This window comes from Metopolophium dirhodum, chromosome 2 (assembly GCF_019925205.1).
Source record: "Metopolophium dirhodum isolate CAU chromosome 2, ASM1992520v1, whole genome shotgun sequence".
NCBI lineage: Eukaryota > Metazoa > Arthropoda > Insecta > Hemiptera > Aphididae > Metopolophium > Metopolophium dirhodum.
Window position 1 is genome coordinate 32,257,846 of NC_083561.1, and position 24,151 is coordinate 32,281,996.

The 24,151-nt window shown below is 30.2% G+C and overlaps 2 protein-coding genes across 2 annotated transcripts; both read left to right on the forward strand.

The window, feature by feature from the left end:
• Positions 1–3,994: 3,994 nt before the first annotated feature.
• On the forward strand, positions 3,995–11,100 carry LOC132938611 (sialin-like). The gene is made up of 8 exons (XM_061005541.1): positions 3,995–4,426; positions 6,142–6,596; positions 6,671–6,758; positions 7,868–8,091; positions 8,165–8,317; positions 8,409–8,541; positions 8,610–8,848; positions 10,640–11,100. The coding sequence occupies exons 1-8, from the start codon at positions 4,411–4,413 to the stop codon at positions 10,865–10,867; spliced, it is 1,536 nt and encodes a 511-aa protein (XP_060861524.1). The 5' UTR covers positions 3,995–4,410; the 3' UTR covers positions 10,868–11,100.
• A 1,585-nt stretch (positions 11,101–12,685) lies between these two features.
• Positions 12,686–21,346, forward strand: LOC132938896 (sialin-like). The gene is given in 9 exon segments (XM_061005886.1): positions 12,686–12,953; positions 13,654–14,056; positions 14,058–14,121; positions 14,194–14,281; positions 18,033–18,076; positions 18,121–18,273; positions 18,384–18,516; positions 18,587–18,825; positions 20,930–21,346. Coding segments are annotated over 9 exon segments (1,368 nt in total). The 5' UTR covers positions 12,686–12,937; the 3' UTR covers positions 21,158–21,346.
• The last annotated feature ends 2,805 nt before the right edge of the window (positions 21,347–24,151 follow it).

The following is a 24,151-nucleotide window of genomic DNA, read 5'->3' on the forward strand; positions in this document are numbered from 1 at the left end:
GTGTTCATCTTACGATGATACATGTTTTTAAATTTTTTTATTTTTTCTAGATTGAAGACACTGTTCTTCAAACGTTTCAGGTAAAAAACTTAATCTAGTTGGGTCATTTAGGAAGTCAAAACTTAACTCAGTGCCTTAAAAGTACTAACCAAGGTTACCAAAAAATCGGTTTTTCACGTATAAATTAATTTATCTTTATCATTTATTTAAATTTAAGATTTGTATTACTGCAACAACCTATTTAATGACGAGATATACTCGATACCTATAGTACAGTTATGGTATTTTTATAATTGACTTATTTTTTTAAATTGTATACGTAGGTTCCAAGAAAAAATGCTTTCAGATATACTCTAATTATATAGTAATATGTAGTATATTATGTTTTAAATATTTCATACAGTTTCGTCAACTGAATAAAAATTATATTTTTAACGGATATTCTTTTTCATTCTTCATAATTTTTCTCAATGTGTTGACGAATAAGCAATAATTTACGACATACGGTAACTGATTTTTTTTCCTAGTTAAAACTAGATTATAATATGTACAAGCAAATTTCAGACTTTAGAGACTACAATAAATATAAAATGCTAGAATAATATGTGGAATATTGATATAATATTTTAATAACAAACTATTCTATAGGTATATTTGTCATACCTACCTATACAAATTTACATTTCCCAAGTCAACGGTATTTATTAATATACTCAATGAAATTATTTGAAATAAAAAAAACAGTTTTATATTTTATTATTACTAAAACTAAATACATCCTTAATCTTTAATACAATATGTCAATATGTTATACTATAAATAATTATTGTTGAAGATTTACATTGTAATAATTGAATGTTGGAACTAACGAATGTTAGCTATGATAAATGACAAATCAAATTACAATACAAAATTATACATTTATATTATGTGGTTTTTAGAAAGAATACAAAAATCATAAACTATTTTAGCCTATATTATGGACCATCTAAAATCTAAATCATTACTTACGATTGGTAGTTGGTTAAAGTTATAATATTTATAACTTGTAATAACTTTTAACAAGACTGCCCGCCGATGACCGTGAACAACTCAACTATTCCACATTGCACCCAAGTTAAATATCTCGGTCATACACTCGATAGAAGACTTACTTGGGGTCCTCATTTTATGGACAAATGAAAAAAGTTATACAGCAGACTTCACCTACTCAGGCTCTTACTAAGATCCAACATCAACAATCAAAACAAAATTCTTATATACAAATGTCTCCTCCGTCTCATCTGGACATATGGCATCATACTCTGGAGCCCAGCCAAAAAATCCAATACTCAAACGATTCAAGCTTTTCAATCAATTTGTCTCCGTATCATTGCCAAAGCTCCCTGGTACGTAATGTACAAATTACTTCACGATGACCTTCAAATCAACACCATCTACGACACAGCCACCAATTTCTACAAAAAGGTTTCATGGGAAACTCCTTATGAACCACAACCACCTCATCTCTCAACTGGCTTCAAAAACTCTTCCTGACAACCCCACAAGATTGCAACTGGTGCAGAGATCTTCTTAACCTATAAAATACATTTATATTACTCATACAAATTTTAATTCATTGTAAAAGTTGACTCGACTGCGAGTCTTCCTACACGTTACTCAAAGCTATTTTTATATTATTTTATTATACCATATTGTATTTAATTATTGTATATAATGTACAGATTGTAAATTCCAATAAACGCCATTTTAAAAAAAAAAAAAACTTGTAATAACTTTTTTTGATGTATAATTACACTATTTAAATAAACAATGGAGTTTATTATCCACCCGTTCACAAATAAAAATGTTTTCATTTTAATTATAAATAATTAATTTATCATAACAACCAATAATTAGGTACCTATGTACTTACTAGTTTTTATACCCATTGTATTATTTAGACATTCAATAGTAGATACCTAGCGATATAGGATATATCGCTATATATATATCATAGAAAATAATTATATTATAGGTATTTATATGCCTATTAGATAGTTTGTTATACAAATAATGATTTTATACACTATTATGTAAGGAGAAGGGCTTGACTAATAAGATTTAATATTTAGACTATATAATGCAATTTATTAACTAAAGTTGACGATAAAAATAAAAATAGGAACTGATTGTTATGAAAATGAAATTAAGGTGGTTATATGTTTAATTAGATATTATTATGCATTTAAAAAACACGTGTTTCATACTACTTGTACATTAATCCTAGTAATAAAATGCATGCTTATTGTGTAGTCTTATTTCAATAACTTACATTAAGCAACCACGAACACTTATAACATATAGCACGAAGCTGTTGATAATTTATTTCCGTTAAATTATTTTAGAATTAACTTATTTTAAACACGTCGAGTACCTACAGACGACAGTAGTGTCACGTGGTGGTATAGTAGGTATAGGTGGCTTCAGAGACACGACTCTTCTCAATTAGATTTCTAAAGGTATGAAAAAAGCTCTATGGATAAAAATTAATATATTTCCTACTTTTATACCAACTCAATAAATATCAATTATATTTTCCTCCTACGAATACATACAATAGTACCTACGAATAAATATTATAAAACGTCTAGACGTTTCAATTAATTTTATCCGAAATGACAATAAAAACGTTAAAAGCACAAAAATATCGAATATAAATAGCACTATAACTTCGAAATATGACCGTATTTTACTTCTTCGTAATTTGAAACAAATAATTTACAATTCACTTAAGCGAGTCTACTGTACACAAACTCGGAACAAATATGAAAATGCTACAAGTTATGAGCTCTGAATTTTTTAGTAGCCGTTTTACGTTTAAGACGTAGACACCTGTGACATAGACAGTCTTTAAAATTTGCATAACCCAATAAACAGATATTATGTTATTATTAAAAAAGTAATTTATTTTTAAATTAAAAAAAAATTATATCTAGTTTGTTATTTCAAAATTTGTATTGCTACGTGAGGAACCTATAATAATTTGCAGATAACATTTGCATCAATAAAATATTATATAAAATTCTGCCACATACATAAACGTTAAATTTAAAACATAATAGATAATATTTTTTGATAGTAATAGGTCAGCTTTCCATGATAATCTAAACAAAAAAACTGTATCGACTGTATGTTTGAAATGTATCCGACGAAGAAAACGCCAAATATTACGGGGAAGCGTTCTCTTTCTAAACTGATTTGACTTATCGATGAGTTCACACACAAGCCAGCTTCTATAGTGTGGTTTTCATACCAAAGTAAATAATTAACGATTCACAATCAGCGGTTGTAATATTTCGACCATACCTCGCAAATCTCCTAGTAAATGATAACATGACCTACCTATAAATAGTGGTACGCGCATCTCGAATTGTATAGTACTAATAACTGTAGTCACAGGCCAACGACTTAGCGATAAATGATAATCGAAGACCTTGAGAAAAATCCAAAAGTCGTAATATTCACATCAGTCATTAATCACAATAGATTTACATAATGTATTGGCCTACCCATCGATAAACGTCACAAATTGATGAACACACAAGAACACAATACACACACAAACACATAATATTGTGAGCCACAATCATTGAACCCCTTAGACGTAAACTCGACTCGTACGCGAGGTTTTTTGTTGCTACTATATACTCCACTCGTCAGTGCTTGGTAACTACTCCGTGGAGTTAAATTGTCTATAAATATATTATTTGTTAATAATATTAAAATTGTGGTTCGAACATTGCATGACGTGTGTTATATTCGTTTTGTTTCGTACAACAGTTCAAACAACCGATTCACATAATAATTAACAATACCATAGAAATTATTATAATATTATTACACGCTTAAACTATGAGTACACAAACAAGAACATGTGCTCCCATTCGACACAAACATAAAGCCAATGATAAGTATTCAGATAAGGCGATCGGAGTACAATAAAAGGAGCGAACATCTTAATCACCCACTCACTCGGCGTGGATCACATAGCAATACCATGTTATCATGTTGTGATTCAATCCGACGAGTTAACAGTGTTCAGACGGAAGTTTGCGTATGAAGACGTCGCGTTTTGTTCACCGGCTATAACAGCGGTCGACGGATTCGTAATATTCCGCGGGAACATAATATTATTTAATATATTATACGCACATTTATTATTGTATAATTTTCAATTTTTTTTTATCGTTTTAAACGTGTTGTATTTACTCAGCTGGTATCTACACGAAATACTAGTCGGTAGAACCCACGTGGACGTTTTTCCGATTTGTAAACGTTTTTCGTCCTAGTCTCGGCGGTAGTTTTCAGAAAATTCCGTTTAAAGTAATTAATCCTAAATAAACACCGAGGTGACATTTACCTACCACTATGAAATTTAACTCACGTAAGTAAACGTTTAGCTTTCTATCACATGATAAAATGTTGTGTTTTATATTATAACATAATACATTTTACAGTAATTTTATCTATACTGTACAACATTTAGTAACACACATAATCACCTTTTTTTTTTGTTATTAAAGTATTTTTATTCAATCTGTTTCAATACATGAACAATAAGAACAATTGATGAAAATAAATTAAATAAAATAAAAATAAATGACAGATTATCCCATATGTAGAGGCTTCCCAGCGGAGGTACTACGACATGAGTAGGACTAAATTTTAGGCTAGCAGGTCACGACACCACTGTCTTTTAAGTCTTTTAACTGGGTTACCTGGGATAGAAGTAGATGATAGGTTGGAGATTAACGGATTCTTATGGTGAGCTAGGTGGCTATTGAAACGTTTATAATGAGTTTTGGCTAGTTCAGAGACAACATAATCACCTAGAATGATTTTTTTCTCTCGCCAAAACCCTCAAAAAACAGTGTTATTTATGTTGTTTTTAAACAAAAATGTAATACTTTCATATATTAAATTAAACTCATCTTATCTATTATTGGTACATCAACGCTTAGACGTTTTACATTTATTAAAAAAAAATTAAGTTAAAATAGTTAAAAACGATGGTCTAGGTATCAAAAATCTATTTTTAACGTCTGAACTGTATTTTTTATAAACCTATAAACATTTTAATACATATATATTTTAAAGAAATATTGGGAAAAAAGTATTACCTATATTAAAACATTTTTAAAAAAATGTTTTCAATAATAAATGAAAAATGTACAACTAACGAAAAAAAAAAGTAATTACCTGCTTATGACAGCGTTTTACATTATTGATTATTCAATATTCCTGCAATCTATAAAATAAATGTTATATTTAACAATTTAATTTAAAGTGGTGGTAGGTACACGATGATTCATAAACCACAAACACCGAACACATTAATCTTTATGAATTTATAATGATCATAAAATACAATAAATGCTATTTAATTATAATATTTTAACATATAATGCATTTAATTAAAATGATTTTACTTTAATTGATTTTGATCTCATTACAGAATCAAAGTAGTCGTAAGTACATTATATACACATGATTAACATACCTATCTATAATAATAGTTATACATTTATATATTAGAGGCCTAATTTTGTTACTTATCTCATATTAAATATGCACACTGTACTACAATAATTAATTAACTTTTCATAAAATAATTCAAATTTTTCAAAAATATCATCACACTATTTATCCCGTTAATATAAAAAGTATTTGGTTTGATCCAACATATTAATTGTTAACATTTTAGATGTTGTCAACGTAGTTATATTATCGTGTTTAAAATACTAAGTAATCTTAATTAACTATTGAAATTTATAAGTAAACATAACTTATTATAACATAGAATATTGTTCTCAATTTCAAAGTATCTATATAATATGCGTAAGGGCTATACAATAATATTCTGTTGTTTGAAATATTATAAACGATGGTTTTTTTTACACCAAGGTCAATAGACTATTTTATTGATCTCGAGCAAAAAAAAAAAACAGCCATATAATATAATATTAATATAAGAACTTTCCATTCAACCGTCTAACATACAACAATCGTATTATGAGTTCGAAACCAACTGTCGACTTATCTAGAACTTTGTCGAAGTTTCAAAGATTCAGATATTTATCATTTTTTTTTTTTCTGCAGGACACGTTTCTCAGAGATGGGTGATGGCCGTGATGGGGATGATGGGCGTCACGATGGCGTACGTGATGCGAGCCTGCTTGGGCATAACGCTCACGCAAATGGTCAGGCCCGTGGTGGCAGTGGATGGAGGTGCGAGATCCGTTCGTCACGACTATTGCCCAATGCCGTCGTCACGTGGTCACTCAAAGTCCAACTGGACAGTAGTAGTCGAGGACGAGTTCAAGAACCGATTCGATTGGGACGAGAAGACGCAGGGTGAGATCCTGTCGTCGTTCTACTACGGATACATACTCACGCACTTACCCGGCGGCATCTTATCCCAGAGGTTCGGTGGCAAACACACGATGGGGTTAGGAATACTGTCCACCGCAATCTTCACGCTGATGACTCCGTACGTAGCGTACATGGGTTCCAGGCCACTGACAATTCTGCGGTTCATCGAAGGACTTGGAGAAGTAATGATGCCGATTATCACTATATACATATTTAATACAATTTGGAATTAATAAAAAAAAATTGTATTATCCAGGGAACTACCTTCCCGGCTCTCTGCACTCTCCTAGCCCAATGGGCTCCACCAGAAGAAAAGGGAAAGCTCTCCACGCTGGTGTTTGCAGGTAAAGTATACATATATATATATATATATATATATCTATAATATAAAAATGAATCGCTGAATGTGTTGCTAAGCGCAAATCTCGAGAGCAGCTGAACCGATTTCGATAATTCTTTTTTTATAATATTCCTTAAAGTACGAGGATGGTTCTTACGGAGAAAAAAATTTAAAAATTTAAAAAAAAAGTCTAAAAAACTAAATACAAAAACGATAATATATAAGTAATTAACCAATAACCATATTATCACGAAGAAAAAAAATATCTACGTCATAACAAATAACTATAGCAATAATAATAATAATCACTTATTTAATATTACTCAAAAACAATGGTATGTTGTATATATGGTCTATGGTAAAATGTAAAGACTATTATATAAATATATAATATATAATATATATATTATATTAAAATACAACAGTGGCGCAACAGCGTATTATATATTGGTTGCTATTGGTTAATCAGGCATGTTTGTTGATTTGTGTTATTATTTTTTGTCAATATATATAATATTATATATATACATATATAAATTAATGTTTGTGTGTAAATTAGACCTCTAGGAAGAAGACATTCTAATTTAAAAATGGTTAAATTTGGTTTTTTTTATTCGTCTGATTTTATTACGGTTAGTTTATGTTAGGATTTTGTATTAATTGATTATAGTAATCCACCATAGATGGAATACGACAAACTTAGTATATAACTTTGATACTTTAGAGTTAAATCATACATTTACGTACAAACAGCACGGGGTCCACGATCTACCGCAGATAGATTGCCTACCTGCTAATATACTGCTGCGAATCAGAATTTTTATTCCAGCCAACGGAAAAGTTAAGATAAATTTTGAACACCATACACCAAATATTAAATAAAGAATCGAACAGAATTTGAGTCATATATATTTGGTACATTTAACAGGCAATGAAGTGCACGGGGATCAGCTTGTGTATTATAAAAACGTACTCTTGACTCTTTATACCTATTATAATATTATATAAACGTGTTTGTCGACCAGTAGACGCCAATAATTTAGGAATCACACCTTCACACATTAACATATATTGCTAACTTATGATGATAACAATAATGATATGTACCAACAGGTGTGCAAATCGGCAATATTTTTTCAAACTTCTTGAGTGGTTTCATTATACAATACATACCCGGTGGTTGGCCGAATGTATTTTACTTCTTCGGTATAACTTCATTGATTTGGTTCGTGCTGTGGTGCATATTCGTTTACAACGACCCAAACTCTCATCCCTTTATATCAGACATGGAGCGGGACTACTTAAAACAGTCGATCGGAAGCCTAGAAAGGAAAAAGGTACGTGGGACGTCATTGATTGTATTGCTTCGTGACAAAACTATATTTTCTTGCCTGTAATTGGTTATAACAGGACTTGGCCCCCACACCATGGAAATCCATATTAACGTCGTGGCCAGTATGGGCACTAATTATTGTTGAAGCAGGACATGACTGGGGTGGATTCACAATTATTAGCGATCTCCCAAAATATATGAGTGACGTCTTACACTTTTCGATTACTGAGGTAAGTCTGATCAACATCTACAATTCTCATTGTGTGCCGTGTACAGGGTAAAATGTACACAGAAGTAATTTTAAATGTTTACCATATATAGAACGGTTTATTGTCGTCTATCCCATACATCGCCCAATGGGTCACGTCGATCTTAGCTAGTGTATTAGCCGACCGGCTGATAAGCAAAAGAATAATGAGTGTAACTGCGATCAGAAAAATTTACGCTATTATAGGTGAGATTTAATGCGAAAACATAACTCTTAACAATACTGGTGACTGACAAATAATGACATGATTTCAGGAACTGTTGGACCCGGTATGGGTGTGATGTGTGCTTCGTTTGTTGGATGTGACAAAATGATCGCCACTCTGTGTTTTACTTTGGGTATGGCATTAATGGGATTCTGTTATCCCAGCATTCGTATCAATTCACTCGACTTGTCACCAAATTATGCTCCTACCATTATGGCACTAGTCAACGGTATTGGTTGTTTATCAGGAATGGCCACTCCATACGTCGCCGGAATTCTCACACCAAACGTAAGTTAATAGTATATTCTTCGAGGTTTACTATTTAAAATACTAGGTACTAAGTATAATCATTTAATTATATTGATCAATCTATATTTATGTATGAAAAAAAATGTACGTAAAAGTGGGGCTTATGAACATGGAAACTACTGAACAAATAATTGTCCCCAAATTTCACACACATATTCCTTGAGACTCCAGGAGTGTTTAAACATTAAAGCCTCATTTTCCACCCATATAGGCTACTATAAAGGTGGTTCACGAGGGGTTTTCGTTGTTTATCACGACAATCGAATATTAATTGTTTATAATATTATGTATACAAAGTTTGCTATTAGTTACAAAATAAAAGAGACTTGTATATCTTTATATATAAAAATGGATCCCTGTTTCCTTTGGTCATCGCATCGCTCGTGAACGGGTGGACCTATTTGTCTGATTCTTTTTTTGTTGTGTTCGTAATTATCAGGACAAGGTTTTTATGAAAGAAATTTTTTTAGATATCTAAATATCGTCGTCTAAGAACCATCATGGCCAATCTCAGTTTTAACTTTTTAGGGTGAACAAAACACCGTTTTTTTGTTAGGAATTTTGAATGTTAGTTTACCTTTTGACATTAATTAACTCTAAAACGTTTCATCTTATTGTTAATAATAATTATAATATTAGTAATACTAATTTCGTCGAGTTGTTGGCTGCTGACGGCTGTCTAATATTGGTCGCAGTTCCGATATTTTTAGATTGGCCATGATAACATAACATACCACTGATAACAATTTTAGATAGACCATGATACCACCTATGATACCACGAATAAAAAATTTAGATAGGCCACTAATAACAAACGATATTAGGTAGGCCATGATGAGATTTGGAATGTTCTCAGCGAACCTAACGGTCAAACATCAAAACTAATCACTTGGTCTCACGCATCTCGAAAATACGAATCTATTGATACATAAAACGCATATTTGAATTTTTCGAGATTGGCCATGATGGTTCTTAGGCGATGATCTATTAAAATAATTTACGTTTGTAGCTTATTCCACTGGTAGATTTAATATTTTACAAGTATAAATTCCGGTAAGTTAACTCGTCACAGGTGATTTTCTGTAGATATTATCTGTAATTATTTTTCAACCCATTACCGATAAATAATAATATAAAGTTATATCTGTGAGTTTTGACATTCGCATATTGAATGGGACTTTACCTATTTACTGTACGTCTGTACCTTATTAGATATCTATAACTTGTACATGTATAATGACCTAACCTTTCACGTGATTATTTTGTTTTATTATTTATGTAATATTAAAGTCAGTCTGTGTTTCTGTCGGCCGTAAGTGAGGACGTGCTTGACTCTCATATAAGTATGTTTTTCCTTGTAATAAACGTACCTATATTACAGAACAGTGTCATTTTGTTTTGTTTATTTTCTTTGATATACCCATTATTATACCCAATAACACAAAATAATAATTCGTATAGTCATGACGTTGATAGAGAAATTAAGTAAAATGAATATAATATATGAAATGTATTTATCTCAATCAATTACACCTAAAAATAACTTTATTATATTATTTTAAACGTTTTTAATCTGCAGATAGTTAAAATAATATAGTTTTTGAAATTAATGACTTTGTAGGTTACACAACCAAATTTGTTTGGTTTTTTTTTTACTAACAAAAGGTCAATAGTATAGATCTATACATGGGCATTCAGTATTATATCTAAATATTTCATGAAAATAAGTTCATAATAATTTATTAATTTATTACATTTTTAATTTTTCAGAGAACCGTCTTAGAGTGGCGTCTTGTATTTTGGATTATGATGGTAGTCATGACAGCATCATCTGTGGTGTATGGGCTATTTGGATCCGGCGAGTTGCAACCATGGGATGACTTGGAACAATATTATCTAAAAGAAAAGGAAAAAGCAAAGAGGGGGTTACCTATGGACGAAAGATTAAGTATAATTCATTCAAAATCCATAGAAGATGGAAAATCGATAAATAATTAGAAACCTGACTAATTATACGAACGAAACTATCCTACACTGTAAATAATGTTACCTATAAGTTATATAGTAATTACATAATGTGAATATTTATTTATTTTGTAAATACTTGTTATATTTAGAACCATCTTAATGTTTTAATAATAATGTAAAAATAACAACAGGAAAATACATTATTTTTGTACATTACAATTTGTATATTAATTTTAAATTAAATAATAATTAAATTTGTAACATTCTACTTCTTTAATAATAACTCAAGATTACCTATAATATGGCCTTTAAAATAACGTGAAATCACTATGATTTCCTCTTTCATAACTTCCTCGTTAAGTATATAATATAAGAAGAATCATAATAATGATATTTTGACGTTTTTTTTCCAACATGTTGATTTCATATTATAATACTAACTATACCTCTATTCTTTGAGACTCCCCTACAACACTACAACCAACACACTGCACGGTATTGAAAAATAAAAATTTATAAATCAACAATAATATTTTTAATATATTTTCTTTATTTCATTAATTAATAATTTGTTGTTGATGTTCAAAACTTTCTAATATATTTATTCCAATAATAGGTAACGTGATCAATTTAATTATTTAACGAAAAACCCTATAATTCACGAGCCTGGTTTTAATTTTTATCTTATTTATAACATCGACAATTTTTACATTTTGCACATCACAATTCGGATGTAACTATTGTTTTTATGTTATACTTAGAAGATATTTGAAACGTTAGCCTACTTGTGTATAATTATTTTAAAATAACATTTACATCAATATAATATTTTATATTCCGTCTCTTATTAAGTCATTTTAAATTAAAGATATATAATAGATGACATTTTTTATTAGTTATATTATGTCAACTGTCCACGATAATTGATAATCTAAACCAGGCTGGTACAATCTTTCGTAGTTGGTCGGCCATTATACACATTTATAAACATTAGGGGGGCCGCCAAAAGAAAAAAACATTTTTATTTTATAACATAGGTACCTACAAATTATAATATAATACACAATTTATCACATTATCGAATACGTATAGATTAGCACTGCCCCAGCGACATCTTGCACCGCCTAGGATTTTTTTTTCTAGTACATCAACATCACACCTATTTAATTAACTAATGACTTGACGATAAAAATAATCGCAGACCTTGACAATAATCCAAAAATCGTAATATTCCTAACAGTCATAGCTGACTGTAAATGTACATACTTGACGATAAATCCTTCGATAAATGATAGAACTTTACTAGCACGCACAAACTGCACATTTGAACAAAAATCATTGAACGTGTCCATTATTATTAATACTATTAACACACCTTAAAAACTTGGGTCGCACGTGTATGTAGTTGTGTGTTTATATTTTATACTCATCTGCAGTGCTTGGTAATTACTCCGTACAGTTAAATCGCCTAACACGGTACACATCTTGTATAATAATATAACATAATAATTGTACAAAGATTTCGTGACGTGTGTTATTCGTTTCGTACGGCTGTTCAAACAACCAATAAACGTAATAGGTAATCAATAATATCATACACATTATAATGTTAAATGCCTGAAATATGTATACGTAAACAAGAACATGATCTATCGTCTGACACAAAAACGAAAATCCAATGACCCATAAAATTGTGATAAGTCTATACAATTGCAATAAAAGGATTGAACGTCTTAATCACCCACTCACTAGCCACTAATCATATAATAATATCATGTTATCATGTTGTTTCTTGATCCGAGAAGTTAATAGTGCTCAGACAGAATAGTTTGCGTTTTGTTCATCGGCTACAACAGTCGATAGATTCGTAATATTCCGTGAGGACATAATATTATTATTTAATATACGTATATTTATTATTGTTATAAACGTGTTGTATTTACTCTATTGGTATCACGTGTCTACTCGAAATACTACTTGGTAGAACCCAAGTGTACGTTTCTCGTACTAGTCTTGACGTCAATTTTCAGAAAATTCCGTTAAAAATAATTATTTTCACGTATCAATAAACACCGAGGTGACTACCAATCACCTACCACTATGAAATTGAATTCAAGTTAGTAAACGTTTAGTTTTCTACTGCATGATAAAATGTTGTGTTTTATTTTATAACATAATGCAATTTTAATTAATGCATTTACAGTGATGTCATCATTACGGTACGCAATTTAATAATGCACAAAAACATTAGACACTTAGATTGTATATTTTTTGTTTTGTTATACCCTTCAAAAGCTTTTATTTTGAAAACTGACTTACACACCGTATTAAATTTTTTATCTCTGCATTTTTTATTATAATAATAATAGACAACTTATAAAATTAGCACATATAATGTTAAGATTAAAAATAATATCCAGATATAAGATTAAAAATCTGTTATCTATTATTGGTGCACTGACGCTTAAATATATTTAAATTTATTAATACAATGTAAAAATATAATACTGAAAACGATAATCTACCAAAACCATTTTTTTTTTGAACATCAGAATTATATCCCATCATCGAGTAACATCTGTTCAGAATCCTTTCGTTTTTTATAGCACACCCAGTAAATGTAATAAAATAAACATCCCATTCACTCGTTGAAGTCATATAGTGCATGGTAGATACACAAACTATGATTTGATCAATACATATTTGTATCACTCCGCTTAAATATCACGTTTAAGTGTGTAAATAAAAAAAACATTTTGACATCGAGACCGTCATACTGACGACTGACAAATAAAATCATATTTTATTCGTTGCAGGACACGTGTCTCAGAGGTGGGTGATGGCTGTGATGGGCATGATGGGCATCACGATGGCGTACGTGATGCGGGCCTGCTTGGGCATAACGCTCACGCAAATGGTCAGGCCCGTGGTGGTTGTGGTGGATGGAGGTGCGAAATCCGTTCGGCACGACTACTGCAGCCCGATGCCGCAGTCGTCGTCGAGTGATCACCCAAAGTCCAACAGGACAACAATAGTGGAGGATGAGTCCCAGTATCGGTTTGATTGGGACGAGAGGACGCAAGGTGAGATCCTGTCGTCGTTCTACTACGGATACATACTCACGCACTTACCCGGCGGCATCTTATCCCAGAGGTTCGGTGGCAAACACACGATGGGGTTAGGGATACTGTTTACCGCAATCTTCACGCTGATGACTCCATACGGTAGCGTACATGGGTTCCAGGCCACTGACAATTCTGCGGTTCGTCGAAGGACTCGGAGAAGTAATGATGGCGATTGCCACTATATACGATTTTAGTACAAATTGGGACTAATTTAAAAATTGTATTATCCAGGGAACTACCTTCCCGGCTCTCTGCACTCTCCTGGCCCGGTGGGCTCCACCAGAAGAAAAGGGAAAGCTCTCCACAGTGTTGTTTGCAGGTAACGTATATACTACACGTCATAATTATATAGGTAGTACATCATAATATACAATATACGTACGTATATTTATATTTATGTATACACATGCCTACATGTATATTGTATATATATATATTAGAAAGTGTCTTAAACGATTACTGTCATGTTTGCGTTTGGTTAGAATTTAATGATATAACACCATTGTTTGTATATGAAATACGATTCTTAGCGAAGACGGCCTATATTACTAAGTATACTTTATGATATTATTGCTATAAAAGTAATTAACTTTACTTTTAGACATTAGTTATAGACTAAGTTGAATTAATTTTTGCTAAAAGAATTTCATTTGAAAATGTCCTTATGTGCATACAATATAATAATATATTAATAAACTTAAAAAGTTTGAAGTATCATGCAATAATATTTTAACATAAATATGTTCTTTTTGGCTGGGTAAAGCTTTTTGTTTTCTAACTAATTTTTGGTTAGCGCTTTGTTTATTGCCTTAGATACACAAATAAATAATAATAAAAATTGATAGATTTCCCTAGTAGAGGAAAAGTATTGAGTAGTGGTTTTAAATTACAACAAAATAACTAAAATCATTATTCTTTGTTTAAATATCTAATTTCCTCCAAATTTGAATTCAAAATGTCTTATATAAAAACTTATATATTTTATAACCTTTTTTCTTACAGTATGAACTGCATATTATGAGAAGGAATATTCTATATTTTCATTTATTAGATACGTAAGTTTAGCTTTTTATACATTTTTTAGATTCTGAGCAAAGCGATGAATGTATTGATTTTACAATGATGTGTATTTTTTTTTATTTTTTTTCTGTCTGTCATCACCTTTTATGAAATTTTGACTGAATGTTCATATTAGCATTTTCTATACACCATAACATTTTGAAAATATTTTGACTCTTTTTGAGCTGTTTACGGACATTGTCAGTTTTCAATTTTTTTAGATTTTTTTTCTATAAATATCAATAAAATTTTATCTGTTGAGTAAAAAAGCTTGAAAATTTAATAGAAGGCTCCTAGGTTATTGTTTAAAAGGCAGATGAAAAAAATTAAAAATCCTTAGTCACAGTTTTTATTTATAAGCATTTAAAGTTCAAATGTTGACAAAATTTATCAAATTTATAATTTATTAATTATTTCGTAGTTAAAAATGTAAAAAATGTTTAACTTTTATGGCTAAGAATTTAAAATTTAAAACAAGGCTCCACGTAAATATGTTATATAATATAAATTACTTTATTCACAATAATATCATCAAATATACTTGGTAATATCATAGGCTGACTGACCGTTTTTGCTCATAATCGTTTTTCTTATACAATGATATTATATCACTGAATACAAATTTGACACCATCCATTACATTGACCCACTTGTAACCTACTGTCCAGCATAGTGACATCCACTTACCCACCTTTTTTCTTATTGATCTTGAAATTATTCATTTCTGCGTCGATAACTAAGGCCATTAGCATTACATTTGTTTTAAAATAGAAGAAAAAAAATTTTAAATAATAATATTTATGTACATCACAATATTGTAGGTTTTATCTTTTTATGAATTTTTAACTACCTACAAAATAATTTGCAAATTTTCGAGATTTTCGAGATTTTAACACTTTTTGTCAACATTTGAACTTTAAATTATTCTTATATTACAAACATTTAAAAAAAAGGTGGGTAAGTGGATGTCGCTCTGCTGTACAGTAGGTTACAAGTGGGTCACTATATAATGGATGGTATTAAATTTGAATTCAACGATATAACATCGTTGTATATTTGTATACGAAAAAAGATTCTGAGCCGAGACGGTTTGTCAGTGTGGATATTTTATATTGTTATTACTTATTATTTATTATTAATACGGTAGCCGGTAACCCTGATGGAATATCTTGCTATTCCCTTTGGATCACTGGATCAGTTATACAAATAACTATTCAGGAGATCAGCTGACCCACAGTTAAATATTGCATGAAATGAAATGTACACTAACTACAGTAATTTGTTTTAGAGTTACACCGAAAACCAAAATTGATTTTGTCGAAAACCTATTTTGCGTAAAAATTCCCGGTTTTCTTTAATTTTTTTTTGTTTTTCTCGGCGCTTTTGAACAAGGCTGGGCAAGTTAGTGATTTTTTTTTACTCAGTTAAGTTAAGTTAATATGCACCAATAACAAAAAATTAAAAGTTAAAAGTTAATTTAACTCTAGATTAACTCAGTTAAGTTAAAAGTTAATACACACTTTTTGTTACCTTTTATTAAGTTAAAAAAAAGTTAATTTGTTTATACAACGCTAGCGTACTTAATTTTTTTCCAACCCAAAACTAAATTATAGGATATAGTGTTAATACTTCATACAGTATTTCCATAGAAGTTAGATTCGAATGATATACATTTTTAACTTTAAACAATTTACGATACATATTTTTTGACATGAAAACGAAATAGACCGATATAGTGAAATATTATAAAATTAAAAACAAAATAAATTAACTTAACTTACTTCTTAAAATTAAAAATTAACTCGTTAATTTCACGTTAAATAAGAAAGAAATTTAGTAAGTTAACAGTTAAGTTAATGAAAAACCAAAAGTAACTAGTTAAGTTAAAAAGTTAAAATTAAATTAACTTTTTAACTTAACTTTAACTTTTTAACTCGTTAATGCCCAGCCTTGCTTTTGAGCATTTATGGGTATATGATATTTTGACCTCCCCAATGCACCAACTATATTCACTTTCCCATCGAACAAAATAATGAAGTTGAAAATCGAACCATTATTTCAATTATTTATCGTGTACACAGACAAAAAAAAATAAATTAAAAAACATACATCATTGTAAAATTAATACATTCATCGCTCCGCTCAGAATCTAAAAAGTGTAAAAATAGCTAAAAACAAGTCATAACATTTTCAAAGTTGTATGATGTATAAAAAAATGATAAAATAAATAGTTGTTGAAAGGTCAAGTATATACCTACGGTTAATTTGTTTTCGTTTTCCCCGACGATTTTAAAAACTACTGAAAAATTGCAATTTTGACCTCTCGAATGCACTAACTAGACTTACTTTGCCACAAGGAAACACTTTGTGTACACAGATGAATATACATATAAAAAAACCACACTTAGCTCAGAATCTAAAACGGCACTCTTTTTATCTATATAACTATATAAAAATGAATGTATGCCTGTCTGTCTGTGTGTCCATAATATTACCCGTGCACTTCGTTGCCTATTAAAAATGCCCACTTTATATGAATTATAATATTTTTTACATATTACCATGGCAACCATTTATATATTATTTTTAGATTTCCAATGGAATTTTTTGTATATAAATGCTTGCCACGGTAATATGTAAAACATATTGTTCATATAAAGTGGGCATTTTTAATGGGCAACGAAGTGCACGGGATCAGCTATTTTAGATTCTGAGAGCAGCAAGGGGATCTAGTGGTTTACAATGGTGTTTAAAAGAGAGGATCAACTCCGGGAGGTGCTCAAACAGGGATTTTGAGATTTCCGATGGAAGTTTTTGTTTACAAATGGTGGCCCATGGGTTTTGAAGCTATTATAATAATAATTATTGGTTGTCAGGCAACAAAGTGCACGGGATCAGCTAGTTTTTTAATATAAATAACGTGTTTGTCGAGCAGTAAGTGACAATAATAAATTTATGAATTACACATATTATCAACTTATAATGAGAACAATAATGTTATGTATCAACAGGTGTGGTAATTGGTAATATTTTCTCAAACTTCCTGAGTGGTGAAGTGATAAGAATATCATGATTTAATATTTGAATTTATTATAACAGGATTTGACCTCCATACCATGGAAATCCATATTAACGTCGTGGCCAGTATGGGCACTTATTATTGTTGAAGCAGGACATGACTGGGGAGGTTTCACGATTATCAGCGATCTCCCAAAATATATGAGTGACGTCTTACATTTTTCTATTAGTGAGGTAAGTCTGGTCAACATCTGAGATTCTGATTGGATACAGTACCCAATGGGTACAGTTTATAGTGAACACAAATGTAAACTGTAGTAGTATTAACACGTTTTCCTCTATAGAACGGTTTATTATCGTCCATCCCATACATCGCCCAATGGTTTACGTCGATTTTAGCTAGCATATTGGCTGACTGGCTGATAAGCAAACGAATAATGAGCACCACTGCGGTTAGAAAAAGTTTCGCCATTATAGGTGAGATTTAATGTGAAAATATGACTCTTTAAAATGCAAGTAACTGACAAATAATGATTTGTTATTTCAGGAAATGTCGGGCCTGGTATTGGTGTAATGTGTGCTTCGTTTGTCGGATGTGACAAAATGATAGCCACTCTATGTTTTACTTTGGGGATGGCATTAATGGGATTCTGTTATCCAAGTATGCATATTAATTCACTCGATTTGTCACCCAATTATGCTCCTACCATCATGGCACTGGCCAATACTATTTGCTGTTTATCAGGAATGGCCACTCCATACGTCGCCAGAATTCTCACACCAAACGTAAGTTAATAGTTTATTCTTCGAGGTTTACTTTTAAAAAAAATACTAAGTACGGTTGTTTCATTATATAGATCAATCTGTATTTATGTATAAAATTAATGTACGTGAGGATGGGGCTTATGAGTTATAAACATGGAAACTACTGTACAATTTGTCCCCAAATTTCACAAACATATTTCTTGAGACACCGGGGGTGTTTAAAGTCTAGTTTTCAATCCATATAGGTAGGTATAAAGGTGGTTTACGAGAGGTTTTCGTTGTTTAGCGCCAACATTGAATATTTTAATTGTTTATATTATGTACCTACTACCTATATAAAGTTGCTATTTCTTAGAAAATATAAGAGACATGTACATAATCTATGTATGTAGCTTATATACCCGTCAACTACACGACAAAATGTAGACGATGTTTTCAGTGATTGTTCTTAGGGATATCAGAAAAGTTTAGTTTATTATTTTGTAATTTTATTTTACAATACGGGATGTCACTTTTAGATACGAATATACACAATAATAAATGCGTTATTGAAGCTAGGCTTAGATTTTGAAGGGAGAAAGAAGGGTCAGTATTGGAAATGCACATAAGACAGATGATCGGATAGTTAAGATAGTAGTTTAGACTGTAGATTAGATAGAAAGAATATATTTGCTTAGTGACGACGATCAGCGAGAATTTCTAAGGAAAAAAGAAATTGGATTGGTGTGTAATCTTGAGGTGGATAATATATATTTTTTTTGAAGTGAAACTATACGTGCGCTGGGAGTAAATTTTCAAGGCCACGTTACACGAGCCATAAAGACGAAAATCGGTAACGATTTATAATAACATTATTGGTTGCCTAACAACGAAGTGAAGAGATATTTAATTAAATTAGATTATACTAGATTAGACCTCTGGGCAGAAGATTGGCTAATTTAAAAAGGGAGAGGACCATCCCCGGGTGGTACTCAAACAGGGATTTTGAGTTTTCCGATAGAAAATTTTGTTTATAAATGGTTGCCATGGGTTTTGAAGCTATTATAATAATTATTATTGGTTGTTTATTATTAATTATTATTATTATTAAAAAATAAAAACTCTACGACAGTAACTGAAGATTGTACATTATTAGTTTGATATCACCACGACTGATTTTGCGGAAGTTTCACACAAATTGCTTTTTTTTGTTGAGTTTGTTGGGCCTTTAAGACCATCCCGTCTCACAACCACGTTTCCATCCTTCTCGATCCAGTGCTAGATTTCTCCAGTTGGAACCACCTCCCATCTGTTCATCATCCTTTTTTATAACATCTTCCCAGCGCATTCTTGGTCTTCCCAGAGGTCTTTTACCTACATGATTTTGTTCAATCACTGCATTTAGTAGTGGATTTTGGTTCCTCTAAGCATGGCCAGCCCATTGTAGTCTTCTTCTTCTGATAACCTTCAATATATAAAAACTACCATATAATGTCTCCAGCTCTATGTTCTTTCTTCGTCTCTATTCCCCAGTTATTTCGTCCTTGACTGGGCCATATATTTTTCGCAACACTTTTCTTTGAAAGACAATGAATCTGTGCTCGTCCATTTTTCTAAGTGGCCATGTTTCTGATCCATACAATATAACCGGTCGTATCAGGGACGTATATAATTGTTTTTTCATTTTTCACGATATTGCTCGTGAGCTTAGTACCTTAGTAAGTCCATAGTAACATTTATTCCCAGCTTGGATTCTTGCTGCTACCTCGTTTGCTACATTATTTTTTTTAGTCAAAATAGTATATATAGGTAGTTTAAAACTAATTTAGTAATATATTATACATTATGAAAATATTATTTTTTTACAGTAAATATTAGATTAATTTACTATGATCTTCTATGTTATACACTAATAATTATGATAAATTTAAAAAAATGTTAATGGTTTATTAAAATAAATAGTACCTACCTATTGGGATATAAGTGTAGCCAAACAACCAAACGTTACTACTGACGTTACAAGATATCACATGACAACAAAATGATTAAGTAATAGTATTGATCTATAAATCAGCATTAATAGTATTATACCTAAATTTTCCATGCAAATAAGTGCTAGTAATTTATTAAATTTTCAAATTTTCAGAGAACCGTGTTAGAGTGGCGTCTTGTATTTTGGATCATGATGATAGTCATGACAGCATCATCTGCGGTGTATGGGCTATTTGGATCCGGTGAGTTGCAACCATGGGACGACTTGGAAAAATATTATCTAAAAGAAAAGGAAAAATCGAAGAGGGAGTTACCTACGGATGAAAGATTAAGCATAGTTCATTCAAAATCCATAGAAGACGGAAAATCGATAAACAATTAGAAACCTGACTAATTATACGAACGAAACTATCCTACAATGTAAATACTATTATTAATATATGTTACATTGTTACCTATTAGTTTATAGTAATAATTATATTATGTGAATATTTATTTAGTTTGTAAATACTTGTTATATTTAGAACCATCTTAATGTTTTAATAATAAGTAAAAATAATAATAAGAAGATACCTACATTATAATAAATTGTATATTTATTTTAAATTAAATGAAAATTAAATTTGCAATATTTTTCTTCATTAATAATAACTACAATTTCCTTATATAATTTTATTGTAATAATATAAGAAGAATCATAATAATAATAAGGTAACTTTTTTTTTCTAACATGTTAAGCTTATATTATAATACTAGCTGTCCCTCTAGGCCCTCTAGGCTTTGACAATTTCCTAAAAGTGACATTCTGCAAAGTTAGGATTGAAAAAAATAAAAACGTTCCTTTATCAATCAACAATATTATATTTTATTAATAAATAATTGATTGTTGACGTTCAAAACCTTCTAATATATTTATTTCAATAATAGGTAACGTATTAATCAACCTAATATTTAAGTTTATCTGAAATAATTTATACCCTCTCACCCTTCGCACATAACATAAAAATGCTGTCAAGTATAAAACTGCTCTGCTGGATCTAGTATACTTCGTTATAAAATAGGTCACATCAGTGATGGAAGTCTAACATTTGAAATCAACGATGAATCATTGTATACAATGAAAACCGATTTTGAACGAAAATTGTCTAACTTTTTAGTAACCTTGTATAACAAAAAAAATATTTTATTAATAACATTAAAATGTTTACAAATTTTCGTTATTAAGTTTTTAAACATATATGTATATAGAATATTCGCCGTTTGTCGGACCATTAGTTACCAAAATTGTTAATATTGATTTAAAAAAAATCTGCAAACACACAATAATAAATGAATTAAAAATAAGGGCGCTCAGAATCTAATTATCTATTTAAATTATTTTATATGATGAAAATATTGCTAAAGTTTACTAAATTATTCAGCACTAATTCAAAAATGTAAGGTTTTTTAAAATTAATATCAGGTGATTTAAACTATTGCATAGTAATCAAACAATAAATAATAACACTGTCATAAAATAATAAAATAATAAAAATATAGATTTTAAGTATAAAATTAATCACTTTTGAACAACGCTTCTATGTTGTGGTGCCTAAAGTTTTATCAAGTGGGTAATAAATCTTATAAAGACTCCTACATAAATCGCAAAAGCATACTTAATGAAGAAGAAGACTTAAATTTAGCAATACGATTTATTGTTCGTACGTAATAACTTCGGCTACACATTCAATTTTTATAACACATACAATATAGTAAGGAAAAAATAGATGTATAATATATTAATTAATATCAACAAAAATGTATTGTGGAGTAGAGTCGCACAACAACAAAAAATGTACACACATACTAATACGTTGCATTTAAGGGAACACCGTAGCTGCACACGAATCGCCGCCATTTTATAAAATAGGGTACTTGTGCGTTATCGCGACTACCTTGATTTCACTTGTGTGTTATCACGACTACCTTGATTTCGAACGCATATTATTTTACGCAACATATTTTTAATACGTTTATAATAATACAAAACTACCCAAAGCCAAAAGTCAATGTATTTATTGATAATATAATAATATTGATAATAATAATATTATGATAATAATATGTCAAATATAATAAAATAAATAACTGATAATATAATATGTCAAATGTATACGTCAAAAATTACGAGTAAAATTTATAAAATAAAATAAAATTTAAAAATCGATTTGTGGTGGCCGTTGTTTTGCAATACTATTAATTAAAACGTTGTACTTGTCTTCTTCATTATGATTAGTATTCCTCCACATAAATGCCGTCAAGTAGGATTCTAAATGGTGTCTCGCTGTACCTCTATGACGTATGTTTCTCCATTTCGCCGATCCCCAAAGTCTTTCTATTCCTTGTGTGTGAGCATATGTGTACTTGGATCAACGAAATTATAAGAATGATTCACTGTGAAATGCCGATAGCCATTATCTTGTGTTGCGTTGTATGCCCGCCAGCAATCAGAGTAAATTATCGTCCCTTTCTCTATGTGTTGACGTATTTATGACATCAAAGTAGCAGAAGACCGATCAGGAACTTCTACTAAAAATACCACTTTTGTTTCACGGCATATTCCGCCGAAAATCCATCGCTGGGGGAGTACTCTTATACAATTATTTTTACTTTTAGTGAATAAACTTTCGTCAATTTCCACTATTTTTCCTTTTCCTCCAATTTTTTTATTTTATTTTTTTCTCAAACTTATAACACATACTCCCCGTAAATAATTATAACAACCATTTACCGTATTGTTACTAAGTTGTAAGTGTTTTTCACAAAATTTCACTGATGTCATATCCTCTGTCCAACAAAACATGAAAGGAACGTAAAGCTTGCAAAAATGATATGCGACTAATGACTATTCACAAACCAATTGACAACACGCATGTTAACTTTTTGTTGACAACTTTTCACATTGCACTTCCAAATTACTTAATTTCCAAAATAGAGTTTCGCTTTGAGACCGTTCGGACAGATCCGTTTATGTGGTAAAATGCCTTTTTCTTGAAAAAAAGCTACAAATAAAATAAAAATAAAAATACTTTTCGTATAAGATCAACCTTTACATAGTCGCATATAATAATAAATTTATATATTGTTAAACGAGGTTAAACATTTTACATATTTATATATGTCAATTTTATTTTCATTAGCTATATATAATTAATTTTTTATTTATTTGTTCATGTCTAATACCTATTATCTTATATTCATTTTTATTTAATAAAATTATAAAAAAACAATATGATTTTATAAAAATGTGCGTGTGCTTCTAATATCTATCCACCATCTTAATCAATAATTAAATTAATAAACGAAAAGATAATTTAAATAATATATTATATTATTA

Excerpts from the sequence above, each read along its gene's own strand:
- LOC132938611 (XM_061005541.1), top strand. Across the intron at positions 6,597-6,670 it reads TCATCGAAGGACTTGGAGAA|GGAACTACCTTCCCGGCTCT; the intron begins GTAATGATGCCG and ends TGTATTATCCAG. Across the intron at positions 8,318-8,408 it reads TACACTTTTCGATTACTGAG|AACGGTTTATTGTCGTCTAT; the intron begins GTAAGTCTGATC and ends TACCATATATAG.